Source organism: Pogona vitticeps, chromosome 2 (assembly GCF_051106095.1).
Source record: "Pogona vitticeps strain Pit_001003342236 chromosome 2, PviZW2.1, whole genome shotgun sequence".
NCBI classification, from domain to species: Eukaryota; Metazoa; Chordata; class Lepidosauria; order Squamata; family Agamidae; genus Pogona; species Pogona vitticeps.
Window position 1 is genome coordinate 11,507,661 of NC_135784.1, and position 25,965 is coordinate 11,533,625.

Below are 25,965 nucleotides of genomic sequence, written 5' to 3' on the forward strand. Positions count from 1 at the left end.
ATATGACTGAAGAAAAAAGGTGATTCCCACAATGAAACCAGACTGTGGGGGTTCAGTATTCTCAGACATCTAGAGATGTGCTTTTTCTCCTGTGGGTTCCAATAAACACAACTGACCCGCCGGGGTCCTGTCAAAAGCTGTGAGAGGTTGGTCTATCTCTCCCTTTCTCTCTTCAGCTAGCTTGCCTCTCTCCTCCCTGAACTTTCTCCTCCACTTTCTCACCCCTTTCTCTCCCCAGTATGAGGTTTCTCCAGTCTTACTTCTCACCGACTCCTTTCTACCTCTTTGTGACGTATCATCAAGTTCTCCCACTGTTTGCTCCAGGGTTTTTCCATTGATATCAACTCCCAGCCTTGTAGTAATATCCTCTCCTTCTTTTGCCCTTCTACCTCTCCAGCTTCTGATGTCTCCCTTCTTGATTGTTCCCCAAGATATATTTCTCTTCCCTCCTCCTCTCTTATTCTTCTTTCTCCTGCACCTCTGTTGCTCCTAACGTTCCTTTATCCGGTGGATCCTTCCCTTCCTCTGATGGACCTTCTGCTTCCCTCAATGGAATTTCCAACTTAGACACCCCAGGCTCTTTATTTCCAGACTCTCCCATCCCTTCATTTGTCTCAACCTTTGATTCTTCAACTGGAACTATCTCTATCCTCCTGGTTTTCTCTGTGACCCTTCTCATCTCTCTATCTTCCTGTTCTCCCCATGGAGGTGTCGCTTCTCTAAAGGGTCATATATTCTGCCTCACGGGTCCATGGGCTTCTCCCTCCTCTCCTCAGGAAAGGACAACAATACAGTCAGGATGGGTTCAGCCTGATTTTTCCCATCAGATAGACAACCAGTGACAAGGTGTTCAAAGGTCATCTGTGTAGCTCTTAAGAAGTCTTTTCATTGCTGCAATGATTTCAGGCAATTCCAAAACTTGTTAATTTTGTACAAGTTCATTGATTTACATCCTTTCTAGATTCCATACTTAAATAAACTAAATTGAAAAAAAAGTAAGGCAGTCTTACAGGGATCAGGAAAAAACTGTAGGTAGATATCTTCAAATCCAAACATCATACAGTTATGCAAAAACTGCAGGCTTACTTAAAATACAATCTTGCACCTTGTAAAAAGAAGCAGGATTTTAAATTTAGATAATATGGAAAATTTAAGATGTGTTTGAATCTAAAATACAAACATATTAAAAATAACTGGATCTCATAATCTAGAAAGACAGAGAATACATCTTCAGAACACTTTAAAGTTCCTAAGAATACAATGATAAACAAAACCCTTATAATTTACAATGAAAGACATTAAAAATATCTAAATGTTAAGAATAAATATATACAAATTAAAAAATCACTATTTAGTTTTAAGTCTGTTGTTAATAAACAGAATATTTTGTTCTCACGTAGCCTTGTGTAAAATCTTTTGCTGGCTGTCACTTGTTCACGGTTATCTTTCCGCTCTTCCAAGGACTTTCACCTGGCATCATTTCCATCGTATGTTGTACTTAATGAAACCAAACATCTATGGTTCTCTGTTCCTTTCTAATAACACTTTCTGTGAGATCTCTCCCAATATTTATATCCCTTTGTTCTGCCTGAATCAGAGAAAAACAACTGTCCTCAAGGCTTGAGTTTCACAGCCTCTGAAAGCTCAGAAGTTGAGGATCAAAGGATTTGGTCACCTCCGACCCAGTGCAGTCCAGGGCCCAAAGAGGCCAGAGCTTGAAAAACCAAAATTTCCACTCCTTCCAACAGTTCCTGCCATTACAAAGTAGTATACTCTCAATGGCCTAGAAAGACCTAGTTCGTCATAAATAAGGAATATGTATTTTTGTTCATATAAAAGAGAGAATACAAATTCATTGGTACCCTCCTTAAAACTCAAATATTATTATTATTTTTGAGGGCAAAGCCATCTAAAAGAAATGACAAATTCTCTCTATTCATTACTTGCTTTTCTTTCATCAGTTAGCCTTAGAACATCCATCCTTTTCTCTTTTTACATTCATTTGGTAAAAGCTTCTGTTACACAATTTATGCTTATAATCAATTTTTTAGTACAAGGTTCCACATCAATTTCGCAATATCTCCCTGTTAATTAAAGATAGAAGTAAAACACATCAGAAGTGGCACTTCAAAATGCAATCCAGTTTTTGTCTTCTGCATTATGTCAGCATTTGGATGATTATTCTATACAGTGGGAACCAGGACAAAACTGAATGAGCTCCTTATGCCTTCTTAACTTATCAGGACCTCTGAATAAAGTTTTTTCCACGTTCCATGCATTTCCATGGTTTCTCCCCAGTGTGAGTCCTTTGATGTAACGTAAGGGCACCACTGCGACTAAAGCTCATTCCACATTCCATGCATTTATAAGGTTCCTCCCCAGTGTGAGTCCTTTGATGTGACCTAAGGGTACCACTGTGACTAAAGCTCTTTCCACATTCCATGCATTTATATGGTTTCTCCCCAGTGTGAGTCCTTTGATGCAACCTAAGGTTACCACTTTGACTAAAGCTCTTTCCACATTCCATGCATTTATGCGGTTTCTCCCCAGTGTGAGTTCTTTGATGTAATCTAAGGGAAGCACTGCAACTAAAGCTCATTCCACAATCCATGCATTTATGCGGTTTCTCCCCAGTGTGAGTTCTTTGATGTAATCTAAGGGAAGCACTGCGACTAAAGCTCGTTCCACATTCCATGCATTTATGTGGTTTCTCCCCAGTGTGAGTCCTTTGATGTAACCTAAGGGCACCAGTGTGACTAAAGCTCTCTCCACATTCCATGCATTTATGTGGTTTCTCCCCAGTGTGAGTCCTTTGATGTAACCTAAGGTTACCATTTTGACTAAAGCTTTTTCCACATTGCATGCATTTATGTGGTTTCTCCCCAGTGTGAGTTTTTTGATGTAATGTAAGGTTACCACGGCGACTAAAGCTCCTTCCACATTCCATGCATTTATGCGGTTTTTCCCCAGTGTGAGTTCTTTGATGTAACCTAAGGTTACCACTGTGACTAAAGCTCTTTCCACATTCCATGCATTTATGTGGTTTCTCCCCAGTATGAGTCCTTTCATGTAATCTAAGGACACCACTGTGACTAAAGCTCTTTCCACATTCCATGCATTTATGTGGTTTCTCCCCAGTGTGAGTTCTTTGATGTAACCTAAGTGTACCACTTCTACTAAAGCCCTTTCCACATTCCATGCATTTATGTGGATTCTCCCCAGTGTGAGTTCTTTCATGTGACCTAAGGTGACTTCTCAGATGAAAGCTTTTTCCACATTCCATGCATTTATGTGGATTCTCCCCAGTGTGAGTTCTTTCATGTGACTTAAGGTTACCAATCTGAATAAAGCTCTTTCCACATTCCAGGCATTTATGTGGTTTCTCCCCAGTGTGAGTCCTTTGATGTTTCCTAAGGTCACTACTGTGACTAAAGCTCTTTCCACATTCTATGCATTCATGTGGTTTCTCCCCAGTGTGAATTCTTTGATGTAACCTAAGTGTACTACTCCTACTAAAGACCTTTCCACATTCCATGCATTTATGTGGTTTCTCCCCAGTGTGAGTTCTTTCATGTGACCTCAGGTTACCACTGCGACTAAAGCTCTTTCCACATTCCATGCATTTATACGGTTTCTCCCCAGTGTGAGTCCTTTGATGCGACCTAAGGGTACCACTCTGACTAAAGCTCTTTCCACATTCCATGCATTTATGTGGTTTCTCCCCAGTGTGAGTCCTTTGATGTAACCTAAGGCTACCACTGTGACTAAAGCTCTTTCCACATTCCATGCATTTATGCGGTTTCTCCCCAGTGTGAGTCCTTTGATGTAATCTAAGGCTACCATTCCGACTAAAGCTCTTTCCACATTCCATGCATTTATGCAGTTTCTCCCCAGTGTGAGTCCTTTGATGTAACCTAAGGCTACCACTGTGACTAAAGCTCTTTCCATATTCCATGCATTTATGCGGTTCCTCCCCTGCATGAGTTATTTCATGTCTACTGAGGTGACATGTTTTTATATGCTTCCTTCCTTGCGTTACTTCTTTCATTTGACGTCCATTCCTACCCACTTGCATTTTCAATTCTCTGTTTTCTTGCTTGAATATGAGTTTCTTCCCAGGATGCCCCAAGTGTTGCTGGGAAATTCATCTTCTCCTGGTCATCATCTGATAGATTAGAAAAAGACATGAAGCAACCATGTCAGAAATCTGCAGGAATAAGGAAAGACCCATTCGGGCTCTGCCTGAGTCACGGAGGAGGAAGCAAAGACCGTCCATGTGCTTGCAATCTCGGGATTGGACTAATGTAATACACTCTACATGGGGCTGCCTTTCACATTGATGTGGAAGCTTCAAATGATAAAGAATGTGGCGGCCAGACTTCTCACTGGGGTGAGAAAACATCAGCATATTTTCCCCACTCTGGCTGCCTTGCATTGGCTGCCTGTTTGTTTCCACATTTATTTCAAAGTGTAAATAAAAGCCCTAAATGATTTAGATCTACTTGAATCCCTCATTCTAACTAGGAAGGGTGGCTGAGGGGCCTTCTCAGCAGTGGCCCCTTTCCTCTGGAACAGTCTGCCCCCAGAGATCTGTCTGGCTCCCTTGCTGGGTGCTTTTAAGAGTAAACATAAGACCTGGCTCTTTAGGCAGGCTTTCCCTCCTGTCATCACCTAATTATTTTTTCCCCATCTTGAACTATATTATTACTGTTATTTTTTAATTTATTATGATGTTTTTTTTAATCTATTATTGTTAGCTGCCCAGAGTAGACATCAGTATAGATGGGTGGAGTATAAATTTAATAAATATATAAATATTTGGTAGACTAAATTTGCAACCCTCCTATAATCATTGGGGTAGAACCCTATTCTGAGAAGTCTAAATTGATGTAATTCCATTCTCACACTTAGCGATTATACAAGGCGGCCATGACTCAAAAAAAGGTTGGGAAAACTTCACCATTATCAGCAGTAATTATAATCAGTGGGAAAGGACAAAATGAACTGGAATAAACCTGAGATGACCTTCTTTAATTAGAATAAGGAGGAAAAATACTATTGCTATATATACGACAATAAAGAAGATAAAAGTTACTAAAAATTAAAAGATTATAAAAAGTTAAATTTTGAGAAAGTGAAATTAGAAATTAAAAATACAGTGGTGCCCCGCATAGCGACGTTAATCCGTTCTGGATTAACCGTCGCTATGTGAAATAGTCACTAAACAGATCGAAAAACCCCATAGAAATACATTAAACTTTAATGCGTTCCTATGGGTCCTTAAACTCACCGTTCAGTGAGCATCCTCCATAGCGCCGCCATTTTTGCGCCCTCAGTAAGTGAGGGCAGGGCGCGAAAATGGTTGCTGCGGCCATTTTGGGCGTGCGGTGGCCATTTTGGAACCGCCGATCAGCTGCTGTAGAAACATCGCAATGCGAAGATCGGTAAGCAAAACGCTTACCGATCATCGCAATGCGATGTTTAGCCTTTCTAAAAATGCGACGTCGCTATGCAGATTCGTTGTTAAACGGTGCGCTCGTTAAGCGGGGCACCACTGTAAATTAAATCATTATAGGAAGATCAGCTATCACAATTTGGTAGAATTTTTTCATCTGTAATGAATGTAACGATGATCAATTTTTTTAATTCTCTTTTTAACCTCATTCTTTTATTCTCCCCAATGATTGTACTCAGGTTTCTAGAAAATTAGAAGGGAATTTCTCAAAGTTGATTAAAGAGGAAACAAATATTTGAATTAAAGGATTGGTTACCATAAATGAATTTGGGGGGGGGGGAGGAAGGCCAGTGTTAGAAAGGAACAGTAAAATTGGAGGAATGTGATGCAGCAACCAAGTGCAGAGTAAGAAGACACAGTGAGTTTGCCAGTTCTAAATGCTGCACATTACAATCATCCTCCAAGACTTTATGCCATGTGAAAAATACATAGACCAGAACGCTGATAACCACAGCACTACAGACCACCAGTTATGAGGAAACTTAATTCACAAACCGAAAGAAACGGGAGACAAAGTAAACCGACCTATTATTTCAAACTCAGAACAACATCGACTTCTGCTTCATTGGCTACTCAAAAATCCTTTGACTCTGTGGACCACAGTAAACTATGGCAACTCTTTAAAGAGTGCCTGACCACCATATGTATCTCCTGAGATATCTATATGTGGGACAGTTAGAACTGGATACAGAACAACTGATTGGTTCAAAATTGGGAAGGGAGTATTGCAAGGCTGCATATTGTTCCCCTGCGTAGTAAACTTACATGCAGAATACATCATACAGAAGGCTGGCCTGGAAGAATCCCAAACCAGAATTAAGATTGCCAGAATGATTATCAACAACCTCATATATGCAGACAATACCACTCTGATGGCAGAAAGAGAGGGGGAATTAAAGAACCTCTTAACGAGGGCGAAAGAGGAGAGTGCAAAAAATGGTCTGAAGCTCAACATAAAAAACCCCTAAGATAATGGCCACTGGTACCATCACCTCCTGGCAAATAGATGGGAAAGATATGGAGGCAGTGAGAGAGTTTACTTTCTTGGTTTCCATGATCACTGCAGACAGTGACAGGAGCAACAAAATTAAAAGACGCCTGCTTCTTGGGAGGAAAGCAATGACAAACCTAGACAGCATCTTAAAAAGCAGAGACATCACCTTGCCAACAAAGGTCCGCATAGTTAAAGCTATGGTTTTTCCATTAGTGATGTATGGAATGGAGAGCTGGACCATAAAGAAGGCTGACTGCCAAAGAATTGATGCTTTTGAATTGTGGTGCTGGAGGAGACTTTTGAGAATCCCCTGGACTGCAAAGAGATCAAAGCTATCCGTTCTGACAGAAATCAACCCCAAGTGCTCACTGGAAGGACAGAGCCTGAAGCTGAGGCTTCAGTACTTTTGCCATCTCATGAGAAGAGAAATCTCCCTGGAAAAGACTCTGATGTTGGGAAAGTGTGAAGGCAGGAGGAGAAAGGGATGACAGATGGATGGACAGTGTCATTGAAGCAATCAACATAAATTTGACCAAATTCTGGGTGGCAATAGAAGATAGGAGGGCCCTTCACTCCCGGGTTTGTACAAGAGGGATGGGCTTTTATGAATGAATACGGAACCAGACTGCTGGCACATAACATTGAAAAAGTTGCAGAATAACTTTTAAACAGAATCCATGAGAAAAGCTGACAGGAGACGAGTGGCATTCATTTTGGGACTCCTCCTCCCTATGGAATGAGGGTGGAGAGGCTAGAGAACTACAAATTGATGATAGTGTAGGAATTAGGAGCGTGATGGGATGGGATTGTTGGTTCACTGGAAGGAGAAGCAAACAAGCTTTGTGGGCAACCCCACATGCAGGTGCTTTTAGGCAAATGCTGGAAGCGTCTAAGGAAAGATGGGAGAGCTGGAACAGTTGGAGGGTAGATAAAAGATTGATGTAGTGGCCATAACGGAGACCTGATGGGATTCGGAGAACCAGAGGGATGATGCCATCCCAGACCATAAACTCTACAGGAGGGATAGGGAGGTGCGTGTTGGAGGTTTAGGTGGGACGTTTGCCCCAACCCCTTGGGTAACAGACCTTTTCAGATAACAGACACCAGACCACGTTTCCTTCGACCGAGTTTCCTGGTTTCATGAAACAGGCTGTAGCAAATACCGATCTGCCGTCGTGGGGGTTCCCAGCCAATTGGAGACTCTTGGGATAAGGATAGCAACTCTTTCTATAATCATGACAAAGCAAGCTTGTTTCGTTCCTTCCACAGAAGCCTATTCTCCCCTTCTCACGGTCGCTCCCTTTGAGAACAGACCGGGTCCTCCCTTGCAAGACCAGTTCGAGCCCCACCCGGGTCGAGCGCCCTGTCACAGTCCAGACCAACATTCATTTGGTCTGTGGGTCAACCCAGATCTATGAAGGAAGAGAAAGTCAATGTTTTGATATTGTAATGCAGTTAGAATTTATTAAGAAAAAAAGAGGGGATGCAGAGCTACAGCAGCGATAGCAGAGGGAATTCCCAGGGCTCTGGGGACCCCTGTGTAAACTCTGGGTCAGGAGACCCCCCCCAACAGTGCCAGGGGGAGGCAGGTTCTACAGGAGAGTAGGGCTTGCAGTGAAGGAGAGCTGGAAAAAGTCTGGATTCAGACAGCAATCTGTCTTCATGAGAGTTTCCCTTTTCTAAGCATCTGGCCCCGGAGACACCATTTCTGGTCAGTTAGCTGCCTAACTTTGCCAAGGTAGGAAGTGTGAAGAAGGTTCTTGCTTGGCTACATGGAATGTGAGTAGCCGGCCTTTTATTCCTCTTGAGCAGGTACAGCTCAAACTGAAGCTGCTGACTTAAGTGTAGAAAGAAATAAAGAAAGCAATATTGTTGGAGGAGCAATAAAGAGAACAAAAGAGTAACAAATAAAAAGAAGAACAAAAAGCCAGCTAAATTGGGGCAATTAAGAGACAAATTAGCTCTTACTTAATCTCTCTTTGAAATGTACCGGAGAAGCTTATTTTCTAAATAGTTTTATTATTGTATCCCTGAAACATTGGCCAATTTTTAACTGTGTCACACCTTAAAGAAATGAAACTTTATTGCACATAAAGACCCATAGTATTTGATGTTTAAGAAGATCTGAGTTTTTAAAGAGATTGTGCAACAGAGGTACAGTGGTGCCTCGCACAACGGGCGCCTCGTAGAGCGAGGTGCCCGCATAGGGCGAAAATCGCAGAGCAAAGGTCAGTAAGTGGTTCGCTTACTGACCTTCGCTTTGCGACCCGCCGATCAGCTGTTCGGCGGGTCCAAAATGGCCACCGGAACAGCCGAAATGGCCGCACACAGCATTTTCGCGCCGTCGGTAAATGAGGGGGGGCGCGAAAACGCTGTGCACTGCCATTTCAGCTGTTCTGGCGGCCATTTTGGACCTGCCGAACAGTTGATCCGCGGTCTCGCTGGGGCCGAAATGGCCGCACGCAGCGTTTTCGCACCCTCCCCTCGCTTACCGAGGGCGCGAAAATGGCTGCCGGCCATAGGAAGCATCGCTGTACGGTGAGTTTTTGACCATTTGGAACGCATTAAAAGCTGTTTAATGCGTTCCAATGGCTTTTTCCTTCCCGTACAGCGATGCTTTCACACAGCGAGGGTTAATCCGGAACGGATTAACCTCGCTGTGCGAGGCACCAATTTGGGGAGAATCTGTGTGTTTATGTAGAAAAAGAAGGAAACTCCCCCCCCCCAAGTGGCCTTGCTGTGATTCGCGAAAGGTGGATTTGGATAGACAATGTGGATGTGCTAAATGGGAGTTTGGGACTGACAGATCAATGGTTTTACTGCGTTACAGCTTTTGACTGAATTTGAAGTACATGGAAAAGAATGGATTCGGTTGATGTGGCATGTCTTGGAGAGAAGATGGAAGTAGAGGTAGTCCTTCTGGATTTATGAAAAGCTACATCAACATAACTGAATTTTTAAAAGTTGAATTATTGTGTTTTCGGTATATTTGTGATATAAATATAACTAGGCTTCTCTGTAAATTGAGATTTGTAGGGGAAAATTTAAATTAAAAAAATAAATTGAGGTTTTATTTCTTAGTGGAAATTGTTACCTTACAATAAATTTATACCCAAGAAATAGAAATGGCAGATTCTTTTAAGAACTAGATGAAGGAGATTCAAATACTGTAAACATTATTAATCAACTTATAGATCACATCAAAGCGCAAACTCTAAAAATTAAGGCAGTAACTTCAGGACTCAAAGAGGATGTGGAATGGACTATTCAGAAGAAAGAATAATTCACCAAAGCAGTGGGAGTAGCCGAAAAAGAAAATTTAGAATCAAGACTGAAGAAAGACAAAATAATGGACTTTTATGAGAGGAAGGTCGAGGTGGATGAGCTGTGGATTTATACTAGTGAGAAGATCATACCAAAAATGTGCATCTTTTTGTTAGAAGAGAATTTAGAGAATGAAAGGGTGAAAGCAGTGATGATGAAAGGGATACAATATAGACACATATGACTGGATTCGAATGTGGAATGAGAACTATAGGCAGATTAAATCAGTAAACCTGAGAGAAAATGTTTTAAAGATGTTCCATAGATGGCATTTAAAATGGCAAAAAGGGTGTTAGCCATTAGAAATCAACATTAAAAATGTTGGCAGCAACTTTGGACTCTCTTTGCACAGGTGGTGGATATGTGACAAAAGTAAAATGATATTAGAGATAAAAAAGATATTACATAAAGCATTACACAAGTAAATAAACAAACAGTTTCTGGCCTTATAAGAGCATTAATGGTTTAACCCCTTTCTCCAAAAGTAACACCTAACCTGAAAATAGGTCCTAGTATGATTTTCAAGGATAATCGTAATATAAGCCCTACCTCAAAAATAAGCCCCAGTTAAGTGAAATCCCGCCCTCCACCCTTGTACAGCAACCAGAAGATGATATAACTCTATTTGAATGAACCTAGATCTTTGAACAGAAAAAAAACATCCCCTGAAAATAAGCCCTAATGCCTTTTCTGGAGCAAAAATTAAAATAAGGCCCTGTCTTATTTTCGGGGAAATTGCACATATAAGGTTGATCTGGGCTGAAAATGGGATAGCTTGTCAGAGTCATTATCTGTCCTAAAAAATTCCCATCTGTCCTGAACTCCCCTCTCCTTTAGTGCCTCTGTCCATGGAATTTTAGCCAATAAATCCCTAAATTTACAAAAATTGGCTTTCTTGAAGTCCAGAATGCATGTGTGATTACACTTCGCTTCCCCTTCCCACTGTGTAACGAATTCCAAGAGAGGGCAGTCACTCCCACCACTTCAACCTCATTAACAAGGTCCTCCCTGTTGGCAAAGATGAGATCTGAAATAGCTGTTCCCCTTGTTGCCTCTTCCACTTTCTGGACCATGAAATTCCCTGCAAGGCCAGAAAGGAATTTGTTGGACCTTGTGCTCTTGGCAGAGTCTAACAACCATCATATATCGGGATAGTTGAAATCTCCCATTACTTCTGCATTTTTCCCTGTTGAATGTGTGGCCATCTGCTCCAGGAAGGCTTGAGACTATCTGTGCATGGACCAATCTGGGGAGTGACAATTGCATCCAGGCAGGGAAGTTAGCAGATCATTTAACAGGGAAGTGGATTGGACCACGGGCTCTTTCTGGTTCTCCACTGACAGCGTTGTGTCCAGAAGAACACCCAGCGTGTGTTGGGAACCACACAAATCACGGACATCAGGGGCTCCCATTTGGAGGAGCCCCGTCTTGTTTGGGTTCAGCCTTGGACTATTGTCCCCTTAATCTTCCCACTAAAGGAGATGGTAAGAACAGAAATGACGTTAATCTGTTAATCAATTATCCTAAGAGTCCAAAATAGTGGTGGATGGTGCAAAGCAAAATTCCCCAGTCTGGCTTGTCTGTTCAGGGGGAACAAGAAGGGAGTCTTGAAGGGGAACCCCTACACCCCAAATCAAGATGGCCAAGGTTTGCCTTTTATCAACAGGACCTGCCCTAGGTGAGCATGGGGTTGGGGTGAGCAGGATCGAGATTTGTACTTAAAAAACCCTACACCTAAATAAGATGAAAGAAAACCATCTCCCCAAACACCACCACTCTGCACATGTTCAAAGAAGAATTGTGGTGTTGTGGATGGAGTGCCAGACTGGAAACCAGGAGACCTGGATTCAAATCCCTGCTGAGCCAGGAAAACTGAGAGGAGAGAGTGGTTGGCAAGGCTACTTAAGCCACCTCTTGAAATCTCACTTACCTTGCAAATGTTGGAGGGATCTGGGATTTGGTTCTTTTTGGTCCCAAAAACAGCAAAGACAACTCAGGTCAGTCTCACTCCTGCCTAGGAGAAAAGAAAAATAGAAACGATCAGCCTGGAGGCTGCATGGATAAAGCAAATCAAAAATGTTTCCTTACGGGATGTGCCTTCGTTATATTTCAATTAAAAGCAGGCAGGCAGGCGGATCTTCCTTCTGACACATGTGATGAAATCAGCAGCATACAAGATAGGATGTCTCTCACTGTTTATTTAAAATATTTTTAATCTTGCTTTTCTCATTAAAATACACCCAAGATAGCTTACGTGCATCAGAAAAAGGCAACATTTAAAAGTGAAGAACAGCAAGACTACAACCATTTAAATGAATCAAACCAAAGCCCCTTCATGGATTGCTGCCTTGTCGTGGCGAAGGGGCTTGAGTAACTCAGAGAAGCTATGAGCTATGCCGTGCAGGGACACCCAAGGCGGACAGGTCATAGTGGAGAGTTCTGACTAAATGTGATCCACCTGGAGTAGGAACTGGCAATGCCACTCCAGTATCTTTGCGAAGAATGCCCCATGATCAGAAACAAAAGGCTAAAAGACATGACGCTGGAAGATGGGACCCTCAGGTTGGAAGGCGTCCAACATACTACTGAGGAAGAGCAGAGGACAAGTACAAGTAGCTCCAGAGCTGATGAAGTGGATGGGCCAAAGCCGAAAGGACGCTCAGCTGTGGATGTGCCTGGAAGTGAAAGGAAAGTCCAATGCTGCAAAGAAAAATACTGCATAGGAACCTGGAATGTAAGATCTATGAACGTTGGGAAGCTGGAGGTGGTCAAACAGGAGATGGCAAGAATAAACATCGACATCCTCGGTGTCAGTGAACTAAAATGGACGGGAATGGGTGAATTCAACTCAGATGATTATCATGTCTTCTATTGTGGGCAAGAAACCCGTAGAAGGCATGAAGTAGCCCTCATAGTCAACAAAAGAGTGGGAAAAGCCTTAATAGGATATAATCTCAAAAATGACAGAATGATGTCAATACGAATCCAAGGCAGACCTTTCAACATCACAATAATCCAAGTTTATGCACCAACCTCCATTGTTGAGGAGACTGGAATTGAACAATTTTATGAAGATTTACAACACCTTCTAGAACTGACACCAAAGAAAGATGTTCTTCTCATTCTAGGGGACTGGAATGCTAAAGTAGGGAGTCAAGAGACAAAAGGAACAACAGGGAAGTTTCGCATTGGAGTTCAAAACGAAGCAGGGCAAAGGCTAATAGAGTTTTGTCAAGAGAACAAGCTGGTCATCACAAACACCCTTTTCCAACAACACAAGAGGCGACTCTATACATGGAAATCACCAGATGGGCAGTAATGAAATCTGATTGATTATATTCTCTGCAGCCAAAGATGGAGAAGCTCTATACAGTCAGCAAAAACAAGACCTGGAGCTGATTGTGGCTCTGATCATCAGCTTCTCATAGCAAAATTCAAGCTTAAACGGAAGAGAGTAGGAAAAAACACTGGGCCACTCAGGTATAATCTAAACCAAACCCCATATGAATACACAGTGGAAGTGAAGAACAGATTTAAGGAACTAGATTTGGTGGACAGAGTGCCTGAAGAACTTTGGATAGAGGCTCGTAACATTGTACAGGAGGCAGCAACAAAAACCATCCTAAAGAAAAGGAAATGCAAGAAAGCAAAGTGGCTGTCCAACGAGGCCTTAGAAATAGCTGAGAGGAGAAGGGAAGCAAAATGCAAGGGAGATAGGGAAAGTTACAGAAAATTGAATGCAGACTTCCAAAGAATAGCAAGGAGAGACAAGAGGGCCTTCTTAAATGAACAATGCAAAGAAATAGAGGAAAATAACAGAAAAGGAAAGACCAGAGATCTGTTCAGGAAAATTGGACATATTAGAGGAACATTTTGCGCAAAGATGAACATGATAAAGGACAAAAATGGAAGGGACCTCACAGAAGCAGAAGACATCAAGAAGAGGTGGCAAGAATACACAGAGGAATTATATCAGAAAGTTTTGGATATTCCGGACAACCCAAACAATGTGGAAGGGCACTTATTCACTTTACTTCTTTGCTTTCCTTTCCAGAGGGTTAGCAGGAAACCTTTCTACTGAGGTAAACAGGAGAGAAGAGGATGGAGCCAAAGGATAAGGGAAGAGCAGACGCAAAAAGGAAAGGAGAAAAGAAAGAATACAAAATGGAAGAACCTTCCCCCATGCGGGGGTGTGGAATCGCCTTCCCAGAGGAGAGGACCGGAGGGGGAGAGCGGTGGACTGAGGAGACGCTGACTCTCTTGCATCTGCTGGTGTCAGCCTCAAGGGAAGCCCCACATAAAGAGAATTACGGTAGTCTATTCTTAAGACTATCTGTGCGTGGACCAATCTGGGAGGGGTTCTTGGTGTGAACTGCCCCTGCTGTAAAAGAAAGCAGTTTATGATCACTTCCTCTGGAACGGACAATTCAGAGCCATTCACTCTGCAAAAGACCTGCTGGGAGAGGGAACGCCCCAGAAGGAGAGGCTGGGTTGCCATCGGGTCCTTCTTTCCTCCTGCCCTCCATGTGGAAATGTATTGTCTGTTAAGAGGGAACAAGAAGGAAGATTTGAAGGGGAACCCCACAAACCCCAATTCAGGATGACCAAGGTTTTCCTTCTTATCAAGAGGACCTGCCTTTGGTGACCATGGATTTGTGGTGAGCAGGATTGAAATATTTTAAAAAAAACCATAAATAAGATGCAAAGAAAACTAAACACCACCACTTTGCACATGTTCAAAGAACAAGTGTGGTGTCGTGGATGGAGCACCAACTGGAAACCAGGAGACCTGGATTCAAATCCCTGCTGGGCCAGGGAAACTTAGAGGAGAGAGAGTGTGTGGCAAGGCTACTTAAGCCACCTCTTGAAATCGCACTTACCTTGCAAATGTTGGAGGGGTCTGGGATTTGGTTCTTTGTTTTTGGTCCCCAAAACAGCAAAGACGACTCAGCTCAGTCTCGCCCCATCCTAGAAGAAAAGAAAAAATAGAAAAGATCAGCCTGGAGGCTTCATGGATAAAGCAATTCAAAAATGTTTCCTTGCGGGATGTGCCTTCGTCATGTCGCTGTTGAACGGGGTCACATCCCCATCTCTCTCTCTTCTTCAGGCAGCAGAACAAGAGGAACAGAACAGCAGCCAACAAATAAACCATAGGAAGGAAGGAAGGAAGGAAGGAAGGAAGGAAGGAAGGAAGGAAGGAAGGAAGGAAGGAAGGAAGGAAGGAAGGAAGGAAGGAAGGAAGGAAGGAAGGAAGGAAGGAAGGAAGGAAGGAAGGAAGGAAGGAAGGAAGGAAGGAAGGAAGGAAGGAAGGAAGGAAGGAGGGAGGGAGGGAGGGAGGGAGGGAGGGAGGGAGGGAACGAAGGAAGGAGGAAAGGCAGGAAGGAGGGAGGGAGGAAGGGAGGGAGGAAGGAAGGAGGAAAGGAAGGAGGGAGGGAAGGAAGGAAGGCAGGAAGGAGGGAGGGAGGAAGGCAGGAAGGATCGAGGGAGAGAGGAAGACAGAAAGGAGGGAGCAAAGGAAGGCGCATTTATTGCTGGGCTCTGAGATAAAAGCTCCCCCGTCCCAGTGAGGTGGGGGCAACAGCAGGGAACCAGAGAGCAACAGGACCTGCGATGAAAGCAGCTGCAAACAACAGTGTATTTTCCCCACTATTTATTCAAAATATTTTTACCCCACCTTTCTCCTTTAAAAGGGCCCAAGGCAGCTCATGTGAAATTTTAAAATACAAAATCAACATTTAGAAAACACCAGAACCTGCATGATATAGTGGAATGACCGTTGAACCAGGCCCACTGTTCTCAGGGACGCGTTTGTTATTTTTCTCACCTCAAGGATCCCAACACAGGGGGCGTCTCTAAAGGTGCTCCTCGGCCTCCGTGCCCTCCGTGCCAAGGGCCCTGTGTCTTGGGGGGTTTGCCAACCCAAGATGGGCAGAGTTCAGATTTCAGGACTTTTCTGCCGTGTTGTCTTTCAACTTCCAGCCTCGCTTAGGCTTCGTTTTTCCTTTGAGATCACTGACAACCTCACAGGAGCTGGGAAAGGTGGCAACCGAGGGAGGGGTTCTTGGTGTGAGATGCCCCTGCTGTAAAAGAAAGCATTTCATGACCACTTTGTCTGGAACGGACCCTTCAGAGCCATTCATTCTGCAAAAGACCTACCTGGAGAGGGAACGCCCCAGAAGGAGAGGCCGGGTTGCCTTCCTCTCCTTCTTTCCTCCTGCCTCCATGTGGAAGGACTGGATCTCCTGAGGCCTCTTTCCAAAGCCCCCTTTACTCCACCCCATGGAGAGCCATGAATTGGAGGCAGGAGGGGGAATCCCTAGGAAGGAGGAGTGAGGAGCAGGTCTTTTGCACAGCCGATGGCCCTGAATTGTCCCTTCAGGACCCAAAGACCAGAACAGGTTTTTTTCTTTGAGGGAAGAACAACTTCCAAGAGGAGACCCTTCCTGGGGAGATCTCCCTTTCGGCCTCCACTACCAAACATCCCAGGGAGGAAAATCCACCACCTTCTTTTTCCTGCCTGCCTTTTGGTAAAAGTTCAGAGGAAACACAAGGAAACTCAAGGGAGAGGAGTCGTCCTGCAGTTGATCCTCAGCTCAGGATCTCGTCTTGAGATGGATTAGGATTAGCCCTCCTCTCTGCTAGTTAATCCTGTGTGTGTGTGTGTGTGTGTGTGTGTGTGTGTGTGTGTGTGTGTGTGTGTGAGAGAGAGAGAGAGAGAGAGAGAGAGTTGAAAAGAGCAAGAGGTCTGGCAAACGTTCCCCTCAGAAGGAAAGTGCGAGCGAACAAGCGAGCGAGAGAAACAGCGTGTGCAAAAGTGCAAGATGTTCACCCTCAGAAGGAAAATGCAGGGAGGACCTGGGAGGCGGGGGGGGGGAGGAGATGGGAGGCAAGTTACTTTCTCTCCCGTTCCTTTGTTTCCATCCACCGGATGCTCCTCGCAGGATTCAAGGGAAGGTAGGGACACACACACACACATACACACACACACACAGGCACTGGATGAAGTCCTAGGGCCTTGCAGGGGGGTTTGGTCTCCCTACTCCTGAGGGGGGGAATCTGGACCCCAGATATCCTCTCTCCCCTCTGAATCCCCCTTCCTCTCGAGGAGACCCGGAGGAAAAGACTGCCTTACACGAAATGGAGCAAAAAAAAAACCACACACACAACGGGGCACCACCGGAAATGCCCGGAGAAACCGCCCCCCTCCATCTGAGCCTGGTGGGGAGCTGGGCATCGGAACCCCCCTTGCAAATTTCACCCCCCCATACCCCATACCCCCCATCCCGACACACACACATACACAAACACAAACACACGCACGCGCGCGCGCGATATTCAGTTCCTAGGGCCTTGCAAGGGAGTTTGGTCTCCCTGCTCCTGTGCCTTGGGGGGGGGGTATCTGGGCCCCAGAGATCCTCTCTCCCCTTCAAATCTCTCTTCCCTTTCCCCTTCCCCTTCTCCCCCTGAGGAGACCCAGAGGAAAAGCCTGACTTGCACGAAGGTCGAGCAAAAGAAAACACAACGGGGAACCATCGGAAATGCAGGGAGATTCACCCCTCCTCCCCCGAGACCGGCGGGGATCCGGCCATCTCTCTCTCTCACACACACACACACACCTCACCCCCGACCTGTTCCCCCCCCCAATCCAGCGCCCACCTCCGTCCAGGTCCCGATCCGGGAGGCGCCCCTAAAGCCCCGCTTCTCTCCTCCAGGCGCCTTTCTTGGGCCGAAGGGGAAGAGGCAGGCGCTGCAGGATCCCCGCTTCTTCCGGCTCCCGTTCAAAGGGCGTCAAAGGGAGGGGCTCTTCCTTCGCCTTCGTAGCTCTATGTTCCTCCCCCCCCCCTGCACGAACGGGGGAGGGGGTGAGTGAATGGCAGAAACAAGGCGGGGGGGGGGCGTTGAAGGAAAGGAAGGCGACAAAGAGGAGGAAAATGACTCCTCCACTGAATCAGGAGGACGTCCAGAGGCCAGGACACCCCTGCCCGAGAAGCTCAACTTTCCTCACTTCTAGTGGCACAAAACCCTCAGAGAAGACAGAGTTCCCCTCAGCAAAGTCTGTCAGAGGCACCAAAGTTAAGATAGGGCACAATATTCATGTCTTAGTTGCTGAAAATGTGTGTATTCCTTACATGCATCTCTATACTGCTGACTTGGTGCTTAGCACTCCTCTCAGTGTTTTACTGCAGCATAATATAGAACGGTCATCTAAACACACAACATGAAACACTTCAAATTTGTTTTTCCATTATTTTGAATTCTATCTCCAAAAGTAGTTCACATTTTCTAGCTCTGCTTTGGGAAATGCAGATCTTTCTAAGACATCTAATGACATCAAAATACTAAAATTCTAATAGACCTTTTATAGATAATTGAAAACAGTAATAGCTCACAAACCCAGCAAGCTCAATCAGAGGGGAAGCTGGTGGGGGACAGAGTGATTTTCCCTCCCTTTCTCAATGAATGAGCTCTGTCCTGCTTGGTTGCTGATTATGCTGATTACATGACCCATTTGTGTTTCTTTTAGCCCAAGATGTGGCATTTTTCCTACCCCAGGAATGGCTGCTTTCCTCTTCTCTTTCCTCCCTCCCTTTATTTATCCCCTTTCTCCTCCTCGGACAGAATCATGAACTCTCTTCTCTAACTTTTATACTTGATCTCACACCCTTTTACCAGACACCCTCCTCCCCAGTGTACACGTGGGTATGAACTACAAGGTAAATATACATAATGAAGAGTTAGAAGAATAATTATGTTTAATTACTGATGTTTAACAATGATTATACTTTAGAGCAAACAGATTTTATCCTCTTCTGCCATTACAAAATACTGTAGTGTATTTGGGCCAAATACAACATGAAATGTTTCAGAGTTGTTACATTTGCTCAAGGAATTGTGGAAATCCTCATTCTAGGCAGGGCTAAATATCCCTTACAGATCATTCACTGCACTCAGTAACTACAATTTCCCAATATTGTTTAAGGGGGGGGGGAACTCTCATGCTTTATAATAGTTTCCTGTTTTAAACCTGGAATACATTTGTAATGTATAGACGTGTCTTCAAAGTGGAGAAGAAAGCTAAGCTTGGGGGCCTTTTAAATTCTTGTTTGTCAGTTGGTGGGTTGGGAATCAATACGAGGTAAAAGGGTCACAACAGCATCTCTACCATGATGTGGATCAGTGGTTCCCAGTCTTGGGTAGCTCCGGTGTTCTTGGACTGCGACTCCCAGAAACCCTAGTCAGTAGAGGTCGTTGCGAAGCTTTCTGGGAGTTGCAGTCCAAGAACACCTGGGTTACCCAAGGCTGGAAACTAATGATCTAGATATATGCTAAACAATGAAGAACTGGATCTGCGATGGAATGCTTGGGGCGAAGGCAGCTCCTTCAGTCGGGACTAAGTCCGCCTCTGCTGTTAGATGAAGCGATGCAACCAGGATGTATATAAGATGCTGGGAGGCAGCAATGGCAGTAATTGGCCGCTCTTCCTAAGCCTTGTAGTTGAAAGAGGATGCTGTGTGTGCCAGGCCTGTCTGTTCTCCTAAAAAGGCCGGCTGCTGTCAGGGGTGATGGAAAACGCTATCTGATGGCCAGCATTTAGCTGACAGTCCAGTCATCTCCCAGATGGAGACGAGGGCATTGATTTGTCCTTAAAGGTTGGAGTTGGCTTTGCTGGGGACTCCAGGAACGTAGCTCATTTCAAGGCATATCACACCTTTGCTGCTCCAGCCAACCCTCTCTTTGAAGGATGTCCGCCCTCGTCCCCCCATCTCCATCCCAGACCTCCCCCCCGTGACCTGTTTCCAGAAGCAGTAGTTCAAGAAACTGTGCAAAGGTTTCTTTCAATAGAAAAAGTACATCACAATCACTGATCAATCATCTGTTGAGACCCTGTGAAGTTAAAAGCTTTCTGTGTGTTGATAGAATGGGGATCCCTATTAATTGCTTTCTAAAAGCTTGACCTTCTGACAAGAATTATGCTCTTAAGAGCTTAGAATCTTTCAGGGTTAATAGACCTGACTTTTTTTTTTCACAATCGCTTTCATTTCCCAAACCTCATTAGGAATGGATTTTGGACTCATTCTTAAAAAGACCCTGCATTTTAAAAGTCTCCTTTCACTAATCTTAAATTGGCCCTGATATGATCCTTGTTTCCCACTTCAACTGGCTTAGAAAGGAGTTATTATCCCTGATGTTTCATCCTCTCGGCCTGCCCTGAGCACTTTGGTACCATCTATCAAAGAAATAGAGGAAAATACAGTAGTGCCTCGCATAGCAATCGCTCCGTTTAGCAACGAAATCGCTTAGTGACAGAGTTTTTGCGATCGCAAAAGTGATCGCCCCTATGGGTTTTTTTCGCTTTGCGATGATCGCGGGGAAGCGATCATGGCAAAGCGACCCTTTTTAACAGCTGATCAGCGGTTTCAAAATGGCCACCGGGAAAACAAAATGGTCACCTGCTGTTTTTCCTCACTTAAGAGGCAGCGAAAATGGCGACGCTATGGAGGATTTTCACTTAAAGGTGAGTTTTAAGCCCATAGGAACTCATTAATCGCATTTTAATGCGTTTCTATGGGGTTTTTAATTTTGCTTAGCGATGTTTTCGCTTAGCAACATCTTTTCTGGAACGAATTAACATCGCTAAGCGAGGCACCACTGTAATAGAAAAAGAAAAAAACAGACATCTGTTCAGGAACAATGGAGGTATTAAAGGAACATTTTGTGCAAAGATGGACATGATAAAGGACAAAAATGAGAGAGACCTAACAGAAGCAGAAGACATCAAGAAGAGGTGGAAAGAATATACAGAGGAATTATGCCAGAAAGATCTGGATACCCCAGACAACCCAGATAATGTGGTTGCTGACCTTGAGCCAGACATCCTGGAGAGTGAAGTCAAGTGGGCATTAGAAAGGTTAGCTAGCAACAAGACCAATGGAGGTGATGACATTCCAGTTGAACTATTTAAAATCTTAAAATATGATGCTGTTAAGATGCTACATTCAATATGCCAGCAAGTTTGGAAAACTCAACAGTGGCCAGAGGACTGGAAAAGATCAGTCTACATCCCAATCCCAAAGAAGTGCAGTGCCAAAGAATGCTCCAACTACCATACAATTGCACTCATTTCCCACGCTAGCAAGGTTATGCTCAAAATCCTCCAAGGTAGGCTTCAACAGTATGTGGACCGAGAACTCCCAGAAGTGCAAGCTGGATTTCGAAGGGGCAGAGGAACTCGAGACCAAATTGCTAACATGCGCTGGATTATGGAGAAAGCCAGAGAGTTCCAGAAAAACATCTACTTCTGCTTCATTGACTATGCAAAAGCCTTTGACTTTGTGGACCACAGCAAACTATGGCAAGTCGTTAAAGAAATGGGAGTGCCTGACCACCTTATCTATCTCCTGAGAAACCTATACGTGGGATAGGAAGCAACAGTTGAAACTGGATATGGAACAACTGATTGGTTCAAAATTGGGAAAATTGTCTCCCTGCTTATTTAACTTATATGCAGAATACATCATGCAAAAACCTGGACTGGAGAAATCCCAAGCCGGAATTAAGATTGCCAGAAGATATATCAACAACCTCCAATTTGCAGATGATACCACTCTGATGGCAGAAAGTGAGGAGGAATTGAGGAACCCTGTAATGAGAGTGAAAGAGGAGAGTGCAAAAAACAGTCTGAAGCTCAACATTAAAAAAAAAAAAACAGAGATCATGGCCACTGGTCCCATCACCTCCAGGCAAATAGAAGGGGAAGATAGGGAGGCAGTGACAGATTTTACTTTACTACATAAAGAAAGCTGACTGCTGAAGAATTGATTCCTGAATGCTCTAGGGGAGTTTCCAGCTGATATGGTCGGCACTCCTGTCGAAGCCCAGGTCACCTTGTGGTTCAAGGAGATGGCCCAGATGGTTGACACGATTGCACCTAGGCACCCTCTCCCTGCCCGCAGAGCCTATATGGATCCATGGTATACAGAGGAGCTTCTGGCTATGAAACGGTTGGGGAGACAGCTTGAGCGCAGATGGAGGAAATATCACTGCGACTATGATCAAACACAACTTAGAGCCCATTATCGGGCCTACTCTCTGGCAATACGGCTTGTGAAACACCAGTATTTCTCCAGTCGTATTGCTTCCTTAGCATGTCGTCCAGCAGAGCTATTTCGAGTGGTCCGGGACCTTCTTCAACCAAATGGTTCAGTGGAGGTCCTGGACTCCTCAGTGGTTCGCTGTAATGAATTTGTTACACTCTATTCACAAAGAGTTGGACTACACTGTTGATGCAGAGCCTATGGTTGTATCCAGTGCTCCGGACTTATGTCATAATTTATTGGATGAGTTCCTGTTGTTACGGCCCAAGGATGTGGACAGGGCGCCTGGATCGGTTCGTGCCACCACTACACAACTCGACCCTTGCCCAACATTGCTAATAAAGGAGTTTGCACCTGGATCCTGGAGGTCATCAACTCCTCGTTAAGAGAGGGAGTGCTCCCTGCCCTAGGAGTGGTGATTCGCCCACTCCTAAAAAAAAAAAAACTAATCTGGACCCAGGTCTAGTGATCAACTATCGACCAATAGCAAACCTCCCTTTTCTGGACAAGGTGTTGGAACGTGTGGTGGCTGAGACTCTCCTGGATGCTCCAAACTCTCCTGGATGAAATGGATTATCTAGATCCATTTCAATCAGGTTTCAGGCTGGGTTATGGGACGGAAACTGCCTTGGTCGCCTTGTTTGATTACCTTTGCCAGGAGAAAGAGAGGGGCAATGCATCCCTGTTGATTCTCCTGGATCTCTCAATGGCTTTCGACACCATCGACCATGGTGTCCTTCTGGACAGATTGACTGAGATGGGTATGGGAGGCACTGTTTTACAGTGGTTCCACTCCTACCTGGCTGATCGAGTCCAGAAGGTGGTGCTGGGGGACAGTAGCTCTTATCCATGGTGGTTGTGTTGTCGGGTTCCTCAGGGCTCTACACTGTCCCCCATGCTGTTCAATATCTAGATGAAACTGCTGGGGGAAGTCGTTAGGAGGTTTGGGCTGAGCAGTCAGCAATATGCTGACGACACCTGTAAGCACACAGCCTCCTAAGACAGTGGTCCCCAACCTTGGGCCTCCAGACGTTCTTAGACTACAACTCCCAGAAGCCTTCACCACCATCTCTGCTGGCCAGGATTTCTGGGAGTTGAAGTCCAAGAACATCTGGAGGCCCAAGGTTGGGGACCACTGTCCTAAGAGATTTGTGTGGCTGGAGCAGAGAGGTTCCAGGAGCAAAGTGTACTCCTAAATCAGCTGAGATGAGTCAGTTCTCAGCCACTAGCACAGACTTGTCCAACCTGTGGTCCAAGGGCCGCAGGTGGCCCAGGTCAGCTCATAATGCGGCCCAGTGCAATTTTTTATTTTTAAAGAAATACAAAGTTTCAAGATACACTGCCGGTGCTTGCAGTCCGGGCACGTCACAACGGTAGGGGGGAGAGGGAAGGAAGGAAGGAGTGGGAGGGGAGAGGGGGGCTGCGTGACTGCATTGCGCCATCCCCGTCAATAGGTGGACCCCCTCCTGGCACCATAAAGCCACCGGAGTCGAAGCTGGCAGCCCCTGCTGTCTGAGATTGCAGCTGCCGGTAAGCGTGCTTGGAGCGGGGCTGCAGAGGACAGCTAGGGCTGCCCCCCCATGTGACCCAAACCAAATTTATTTGCGGCCCAAACCAAATTTTCATTTTAATGTGGCCCAAGGAAGGTGAAAGGTTGGACACCCCTGCACTAGCACCTTTTCCCAAGTCTGTTCCAATTAACAATTAATTGAGAGAAAAACAAAGATAAAAATCATGAGTTTTGGAGTCTGCCAAGATGAACAAAACTCAGGCAATTAACGGACTCCAGTAGCATAATTGTGGCCCAAAGATATTATGCAGGTTTGCTGCTTAGGAGACCAAACATAAGTTTTTAAGAATTATTGTTTTATTAGAAAAATAAAGTATTCAGAGATATTCAATTTGTTGCAAAGCATAGCATTCAAGTACATTTCCATAAATCAAAGCAGTTAGAACTATAGCAAATTCCAGCTATAAAAATAAAATAACAAACTCTAAAAATAGTTTTGAAAGGTAGGCAAGGCTTAGCCCCCCTTCTTTATATCCTTGCTCTGAACTACATCCTAGCAAAATACTAAACAAATAGCAATAGGAACTGCAAAGTCCATTCAAAAATCCAAATCCAAAATCATTCTAAAAATACAAGTCTCTCTCTGTCAGCATTCTTCCATTTTTCTTTCCATGCTGGAACCACCCTTCTTCTTCACTCTCCACTGACGTAAACCAATCAGGACGAAGGGCTATTTCTCCACTCTCCACCTCCTTTTCTCATGGGATGTGCAGGTGTTGTTAACCATCTTTCTGATGTTGTGTCTTGACCCTTATCGTCTCTGGCCAAGCTTGCTACATGGAAAATTCCAACTAGCTCTAAGACAAAACAGCTTCTCGAAGCATCTAGTTATGTTACACACAGACCAAGACGGATTCCATCTACACAATTCCATGACTCCAAATCCCATTAAGAATTTTAGCCTCAATAGCCTAACCTAAAACTAAGATTATGGCCACTGGTCCCATGGGAAATAGAAGGGGAAGACATGGAGGCAGTGACAGATTTTATTTTCCTCGGCTCCATGATCACTGCCATGAAATTAAAAGATGCCTGCTTCTTGGGAGGAAAGCGATGACAAATCTTGACAGCATCTTGAAAAGCAGAGACATCACATTGCCAACAAAAGTCCGAATAGTCAAAGCTATGGTTTTTCCTGTTGTGATGTATGGAAGTGAGAGCTGGACCATAAAGAAAGCAGACCGCAGACAAATTGATGCCTTTGAATTGTGGTGCTGGAGGAGACTCTTGAGAATCCCCTGGACTGCAAGGAGAACAAACCTATCAATTTTGAAAGAAATCAACCCTGAGTGCTCACTGGAAGGACAGATCCTGAAGCTGAGGCTCCAGTATTTTGGCCATCTTATGAGAAGAAAAGAGTCCTTGGAAAAAACCTTGATGTTAGGAAAGTGTGACGGCAAGAGGAGAAGGGGACAACCGAGGATGAGATGTCTGGACAGTGTCTGCGAAGCAACCAACATGAATTTGACACAACTCCAGGAGGCAGTGGAAGATAGGAGGGCCTGGCGTGCTCTGGTCCATGGGGTCACGAAGAGTCAGACACGAGTAAACGACTAAACGAACGAACGAACCTAAACCATGACAACACCCAGCTCTACCTCTCATTCTCTACCAATCCAGGTTTGGCAGTCACCGTTCTGAACTCGTGCCTGGACTTGATAATGGTCTGGATGAGGGTCAATAAACGGAAGCTCAATCCAGACAAGTCAGAAGTGCTGCTGGTAGGTGACCCGCCAGATAGGTTAAAGGGCCATTTCCCTGCCTTAGACGGGATTACATTCCCCCTAAAGGACAGGGTCCGCATGTAGAATTTAAATTTAGATAATAGGGAAAATTTAAGATGTATTTGAATCTAAATAGATAGAGAATGCATCTCCAGAACACTTCAAACTTCCTAAGAATACAAAAAGTAAAAAAAAAACTTATAGTTTTCAATGAAAGACATGCAAAAATATTTAAACTTTAAAAATAAATACATACAAAGTAAAAAAAAAATTGGCTCTAAGTGTTAGCAAACAGAAAATATTGTTCTCTTCCCTAACCCACCACTGAGAAGCTCAGATGTTGAGGATCAAAGGATTTAGTCACCTCCGACCCAATGCAATCCAGGGCCGGAAGTTAACAGGGCTTGAAAAACCAAAATTTCCACTCCTTCCAACAATCCCTGCCATTACAAAGCAGTGTACTCTCAATACAAATAGCATAGAAACACCTAGTTCTTCATGAACAATACAGAATATATATTCATTGGTACCCTCTTAAAAACTCATTATTATTCATAAGGGTAAAGACATATAAAACAAATGACAGCTTTTCTCTCTTCACTACTTGCTCTTATTTCATCAGTTGGACTTAGAACATCCATCTTTTTCTCTTTTTAAACTAATTTTGTAAAAGCTTCCATTGTAAAATATATGCTTGTTCTCATTTTTTAAGCACAAGGTTCCATGTCTATTTTATTATTTAT

The 25,965-nt window shown here is 44.3% G+C and overlaps 2 protein-coding genes across 8 annotated transcripts in view; both read right to left on the bottom strand.

Annotated features, from left to right (window-relative positions):
• Positions 1-25,965, bottom strand: part of LOC110070647 (uncharacterized) — a 262,437-nt gene that overhangs the window by 75,617 nt on the left and 160,855 nt on the right. The window lies entirely within an intron of this gene.
• LOC110071167 (uncharacterized) lies at positions 919-17,671 on the bottom strand. 3 transcript variants are annotated; one of them, XM_078387714.1, is made up of 5 exons: positions 17,490-17,671; positions 15,658-15,913; positions 14,714-14,801; positions 11,764-11,847; positions 919-4,165 (listed from the first exon to the last, which is right to left on the bottom strand). In XM_078387714.1, the coding sequence occupies exon 5, from the start codon at positions 4,073-4,075 to the stop codon at positions 2,240-2,242; it is 1,836 nt and encodes a 611-aa protein (XP_078243840.1). In that variant the 5' UTR covers positions 4,076-4,165; positions 11,764-11,847; positions 14,714-14,801; positions 15,658-15,913; positions 17,490-17,671; the 3' UTR covers positions 919-2,239. The 3 variants fall into 3 exon arrangements, with proteins under 3 accessions (XP_078243840.1, XP_078243839.1, XP_072843541.2); XM_078387713.1 differs by having other exon boundaries at positions 11,764-11,843; positions 17,490-17,669; XM_072987440.2 differs by lacking the exons at positions 14,714-14,801; positions 15,658-15,913.

Coding starts and splice junctions, on each gene's coding strand:
- LOC110071167 (XM_072987440.2), bottom strand. CDS start 4,075: ATGCAAGTGGGTAGGAATGGACGTCAAATGAAAGAAGTAACGCAAGGA.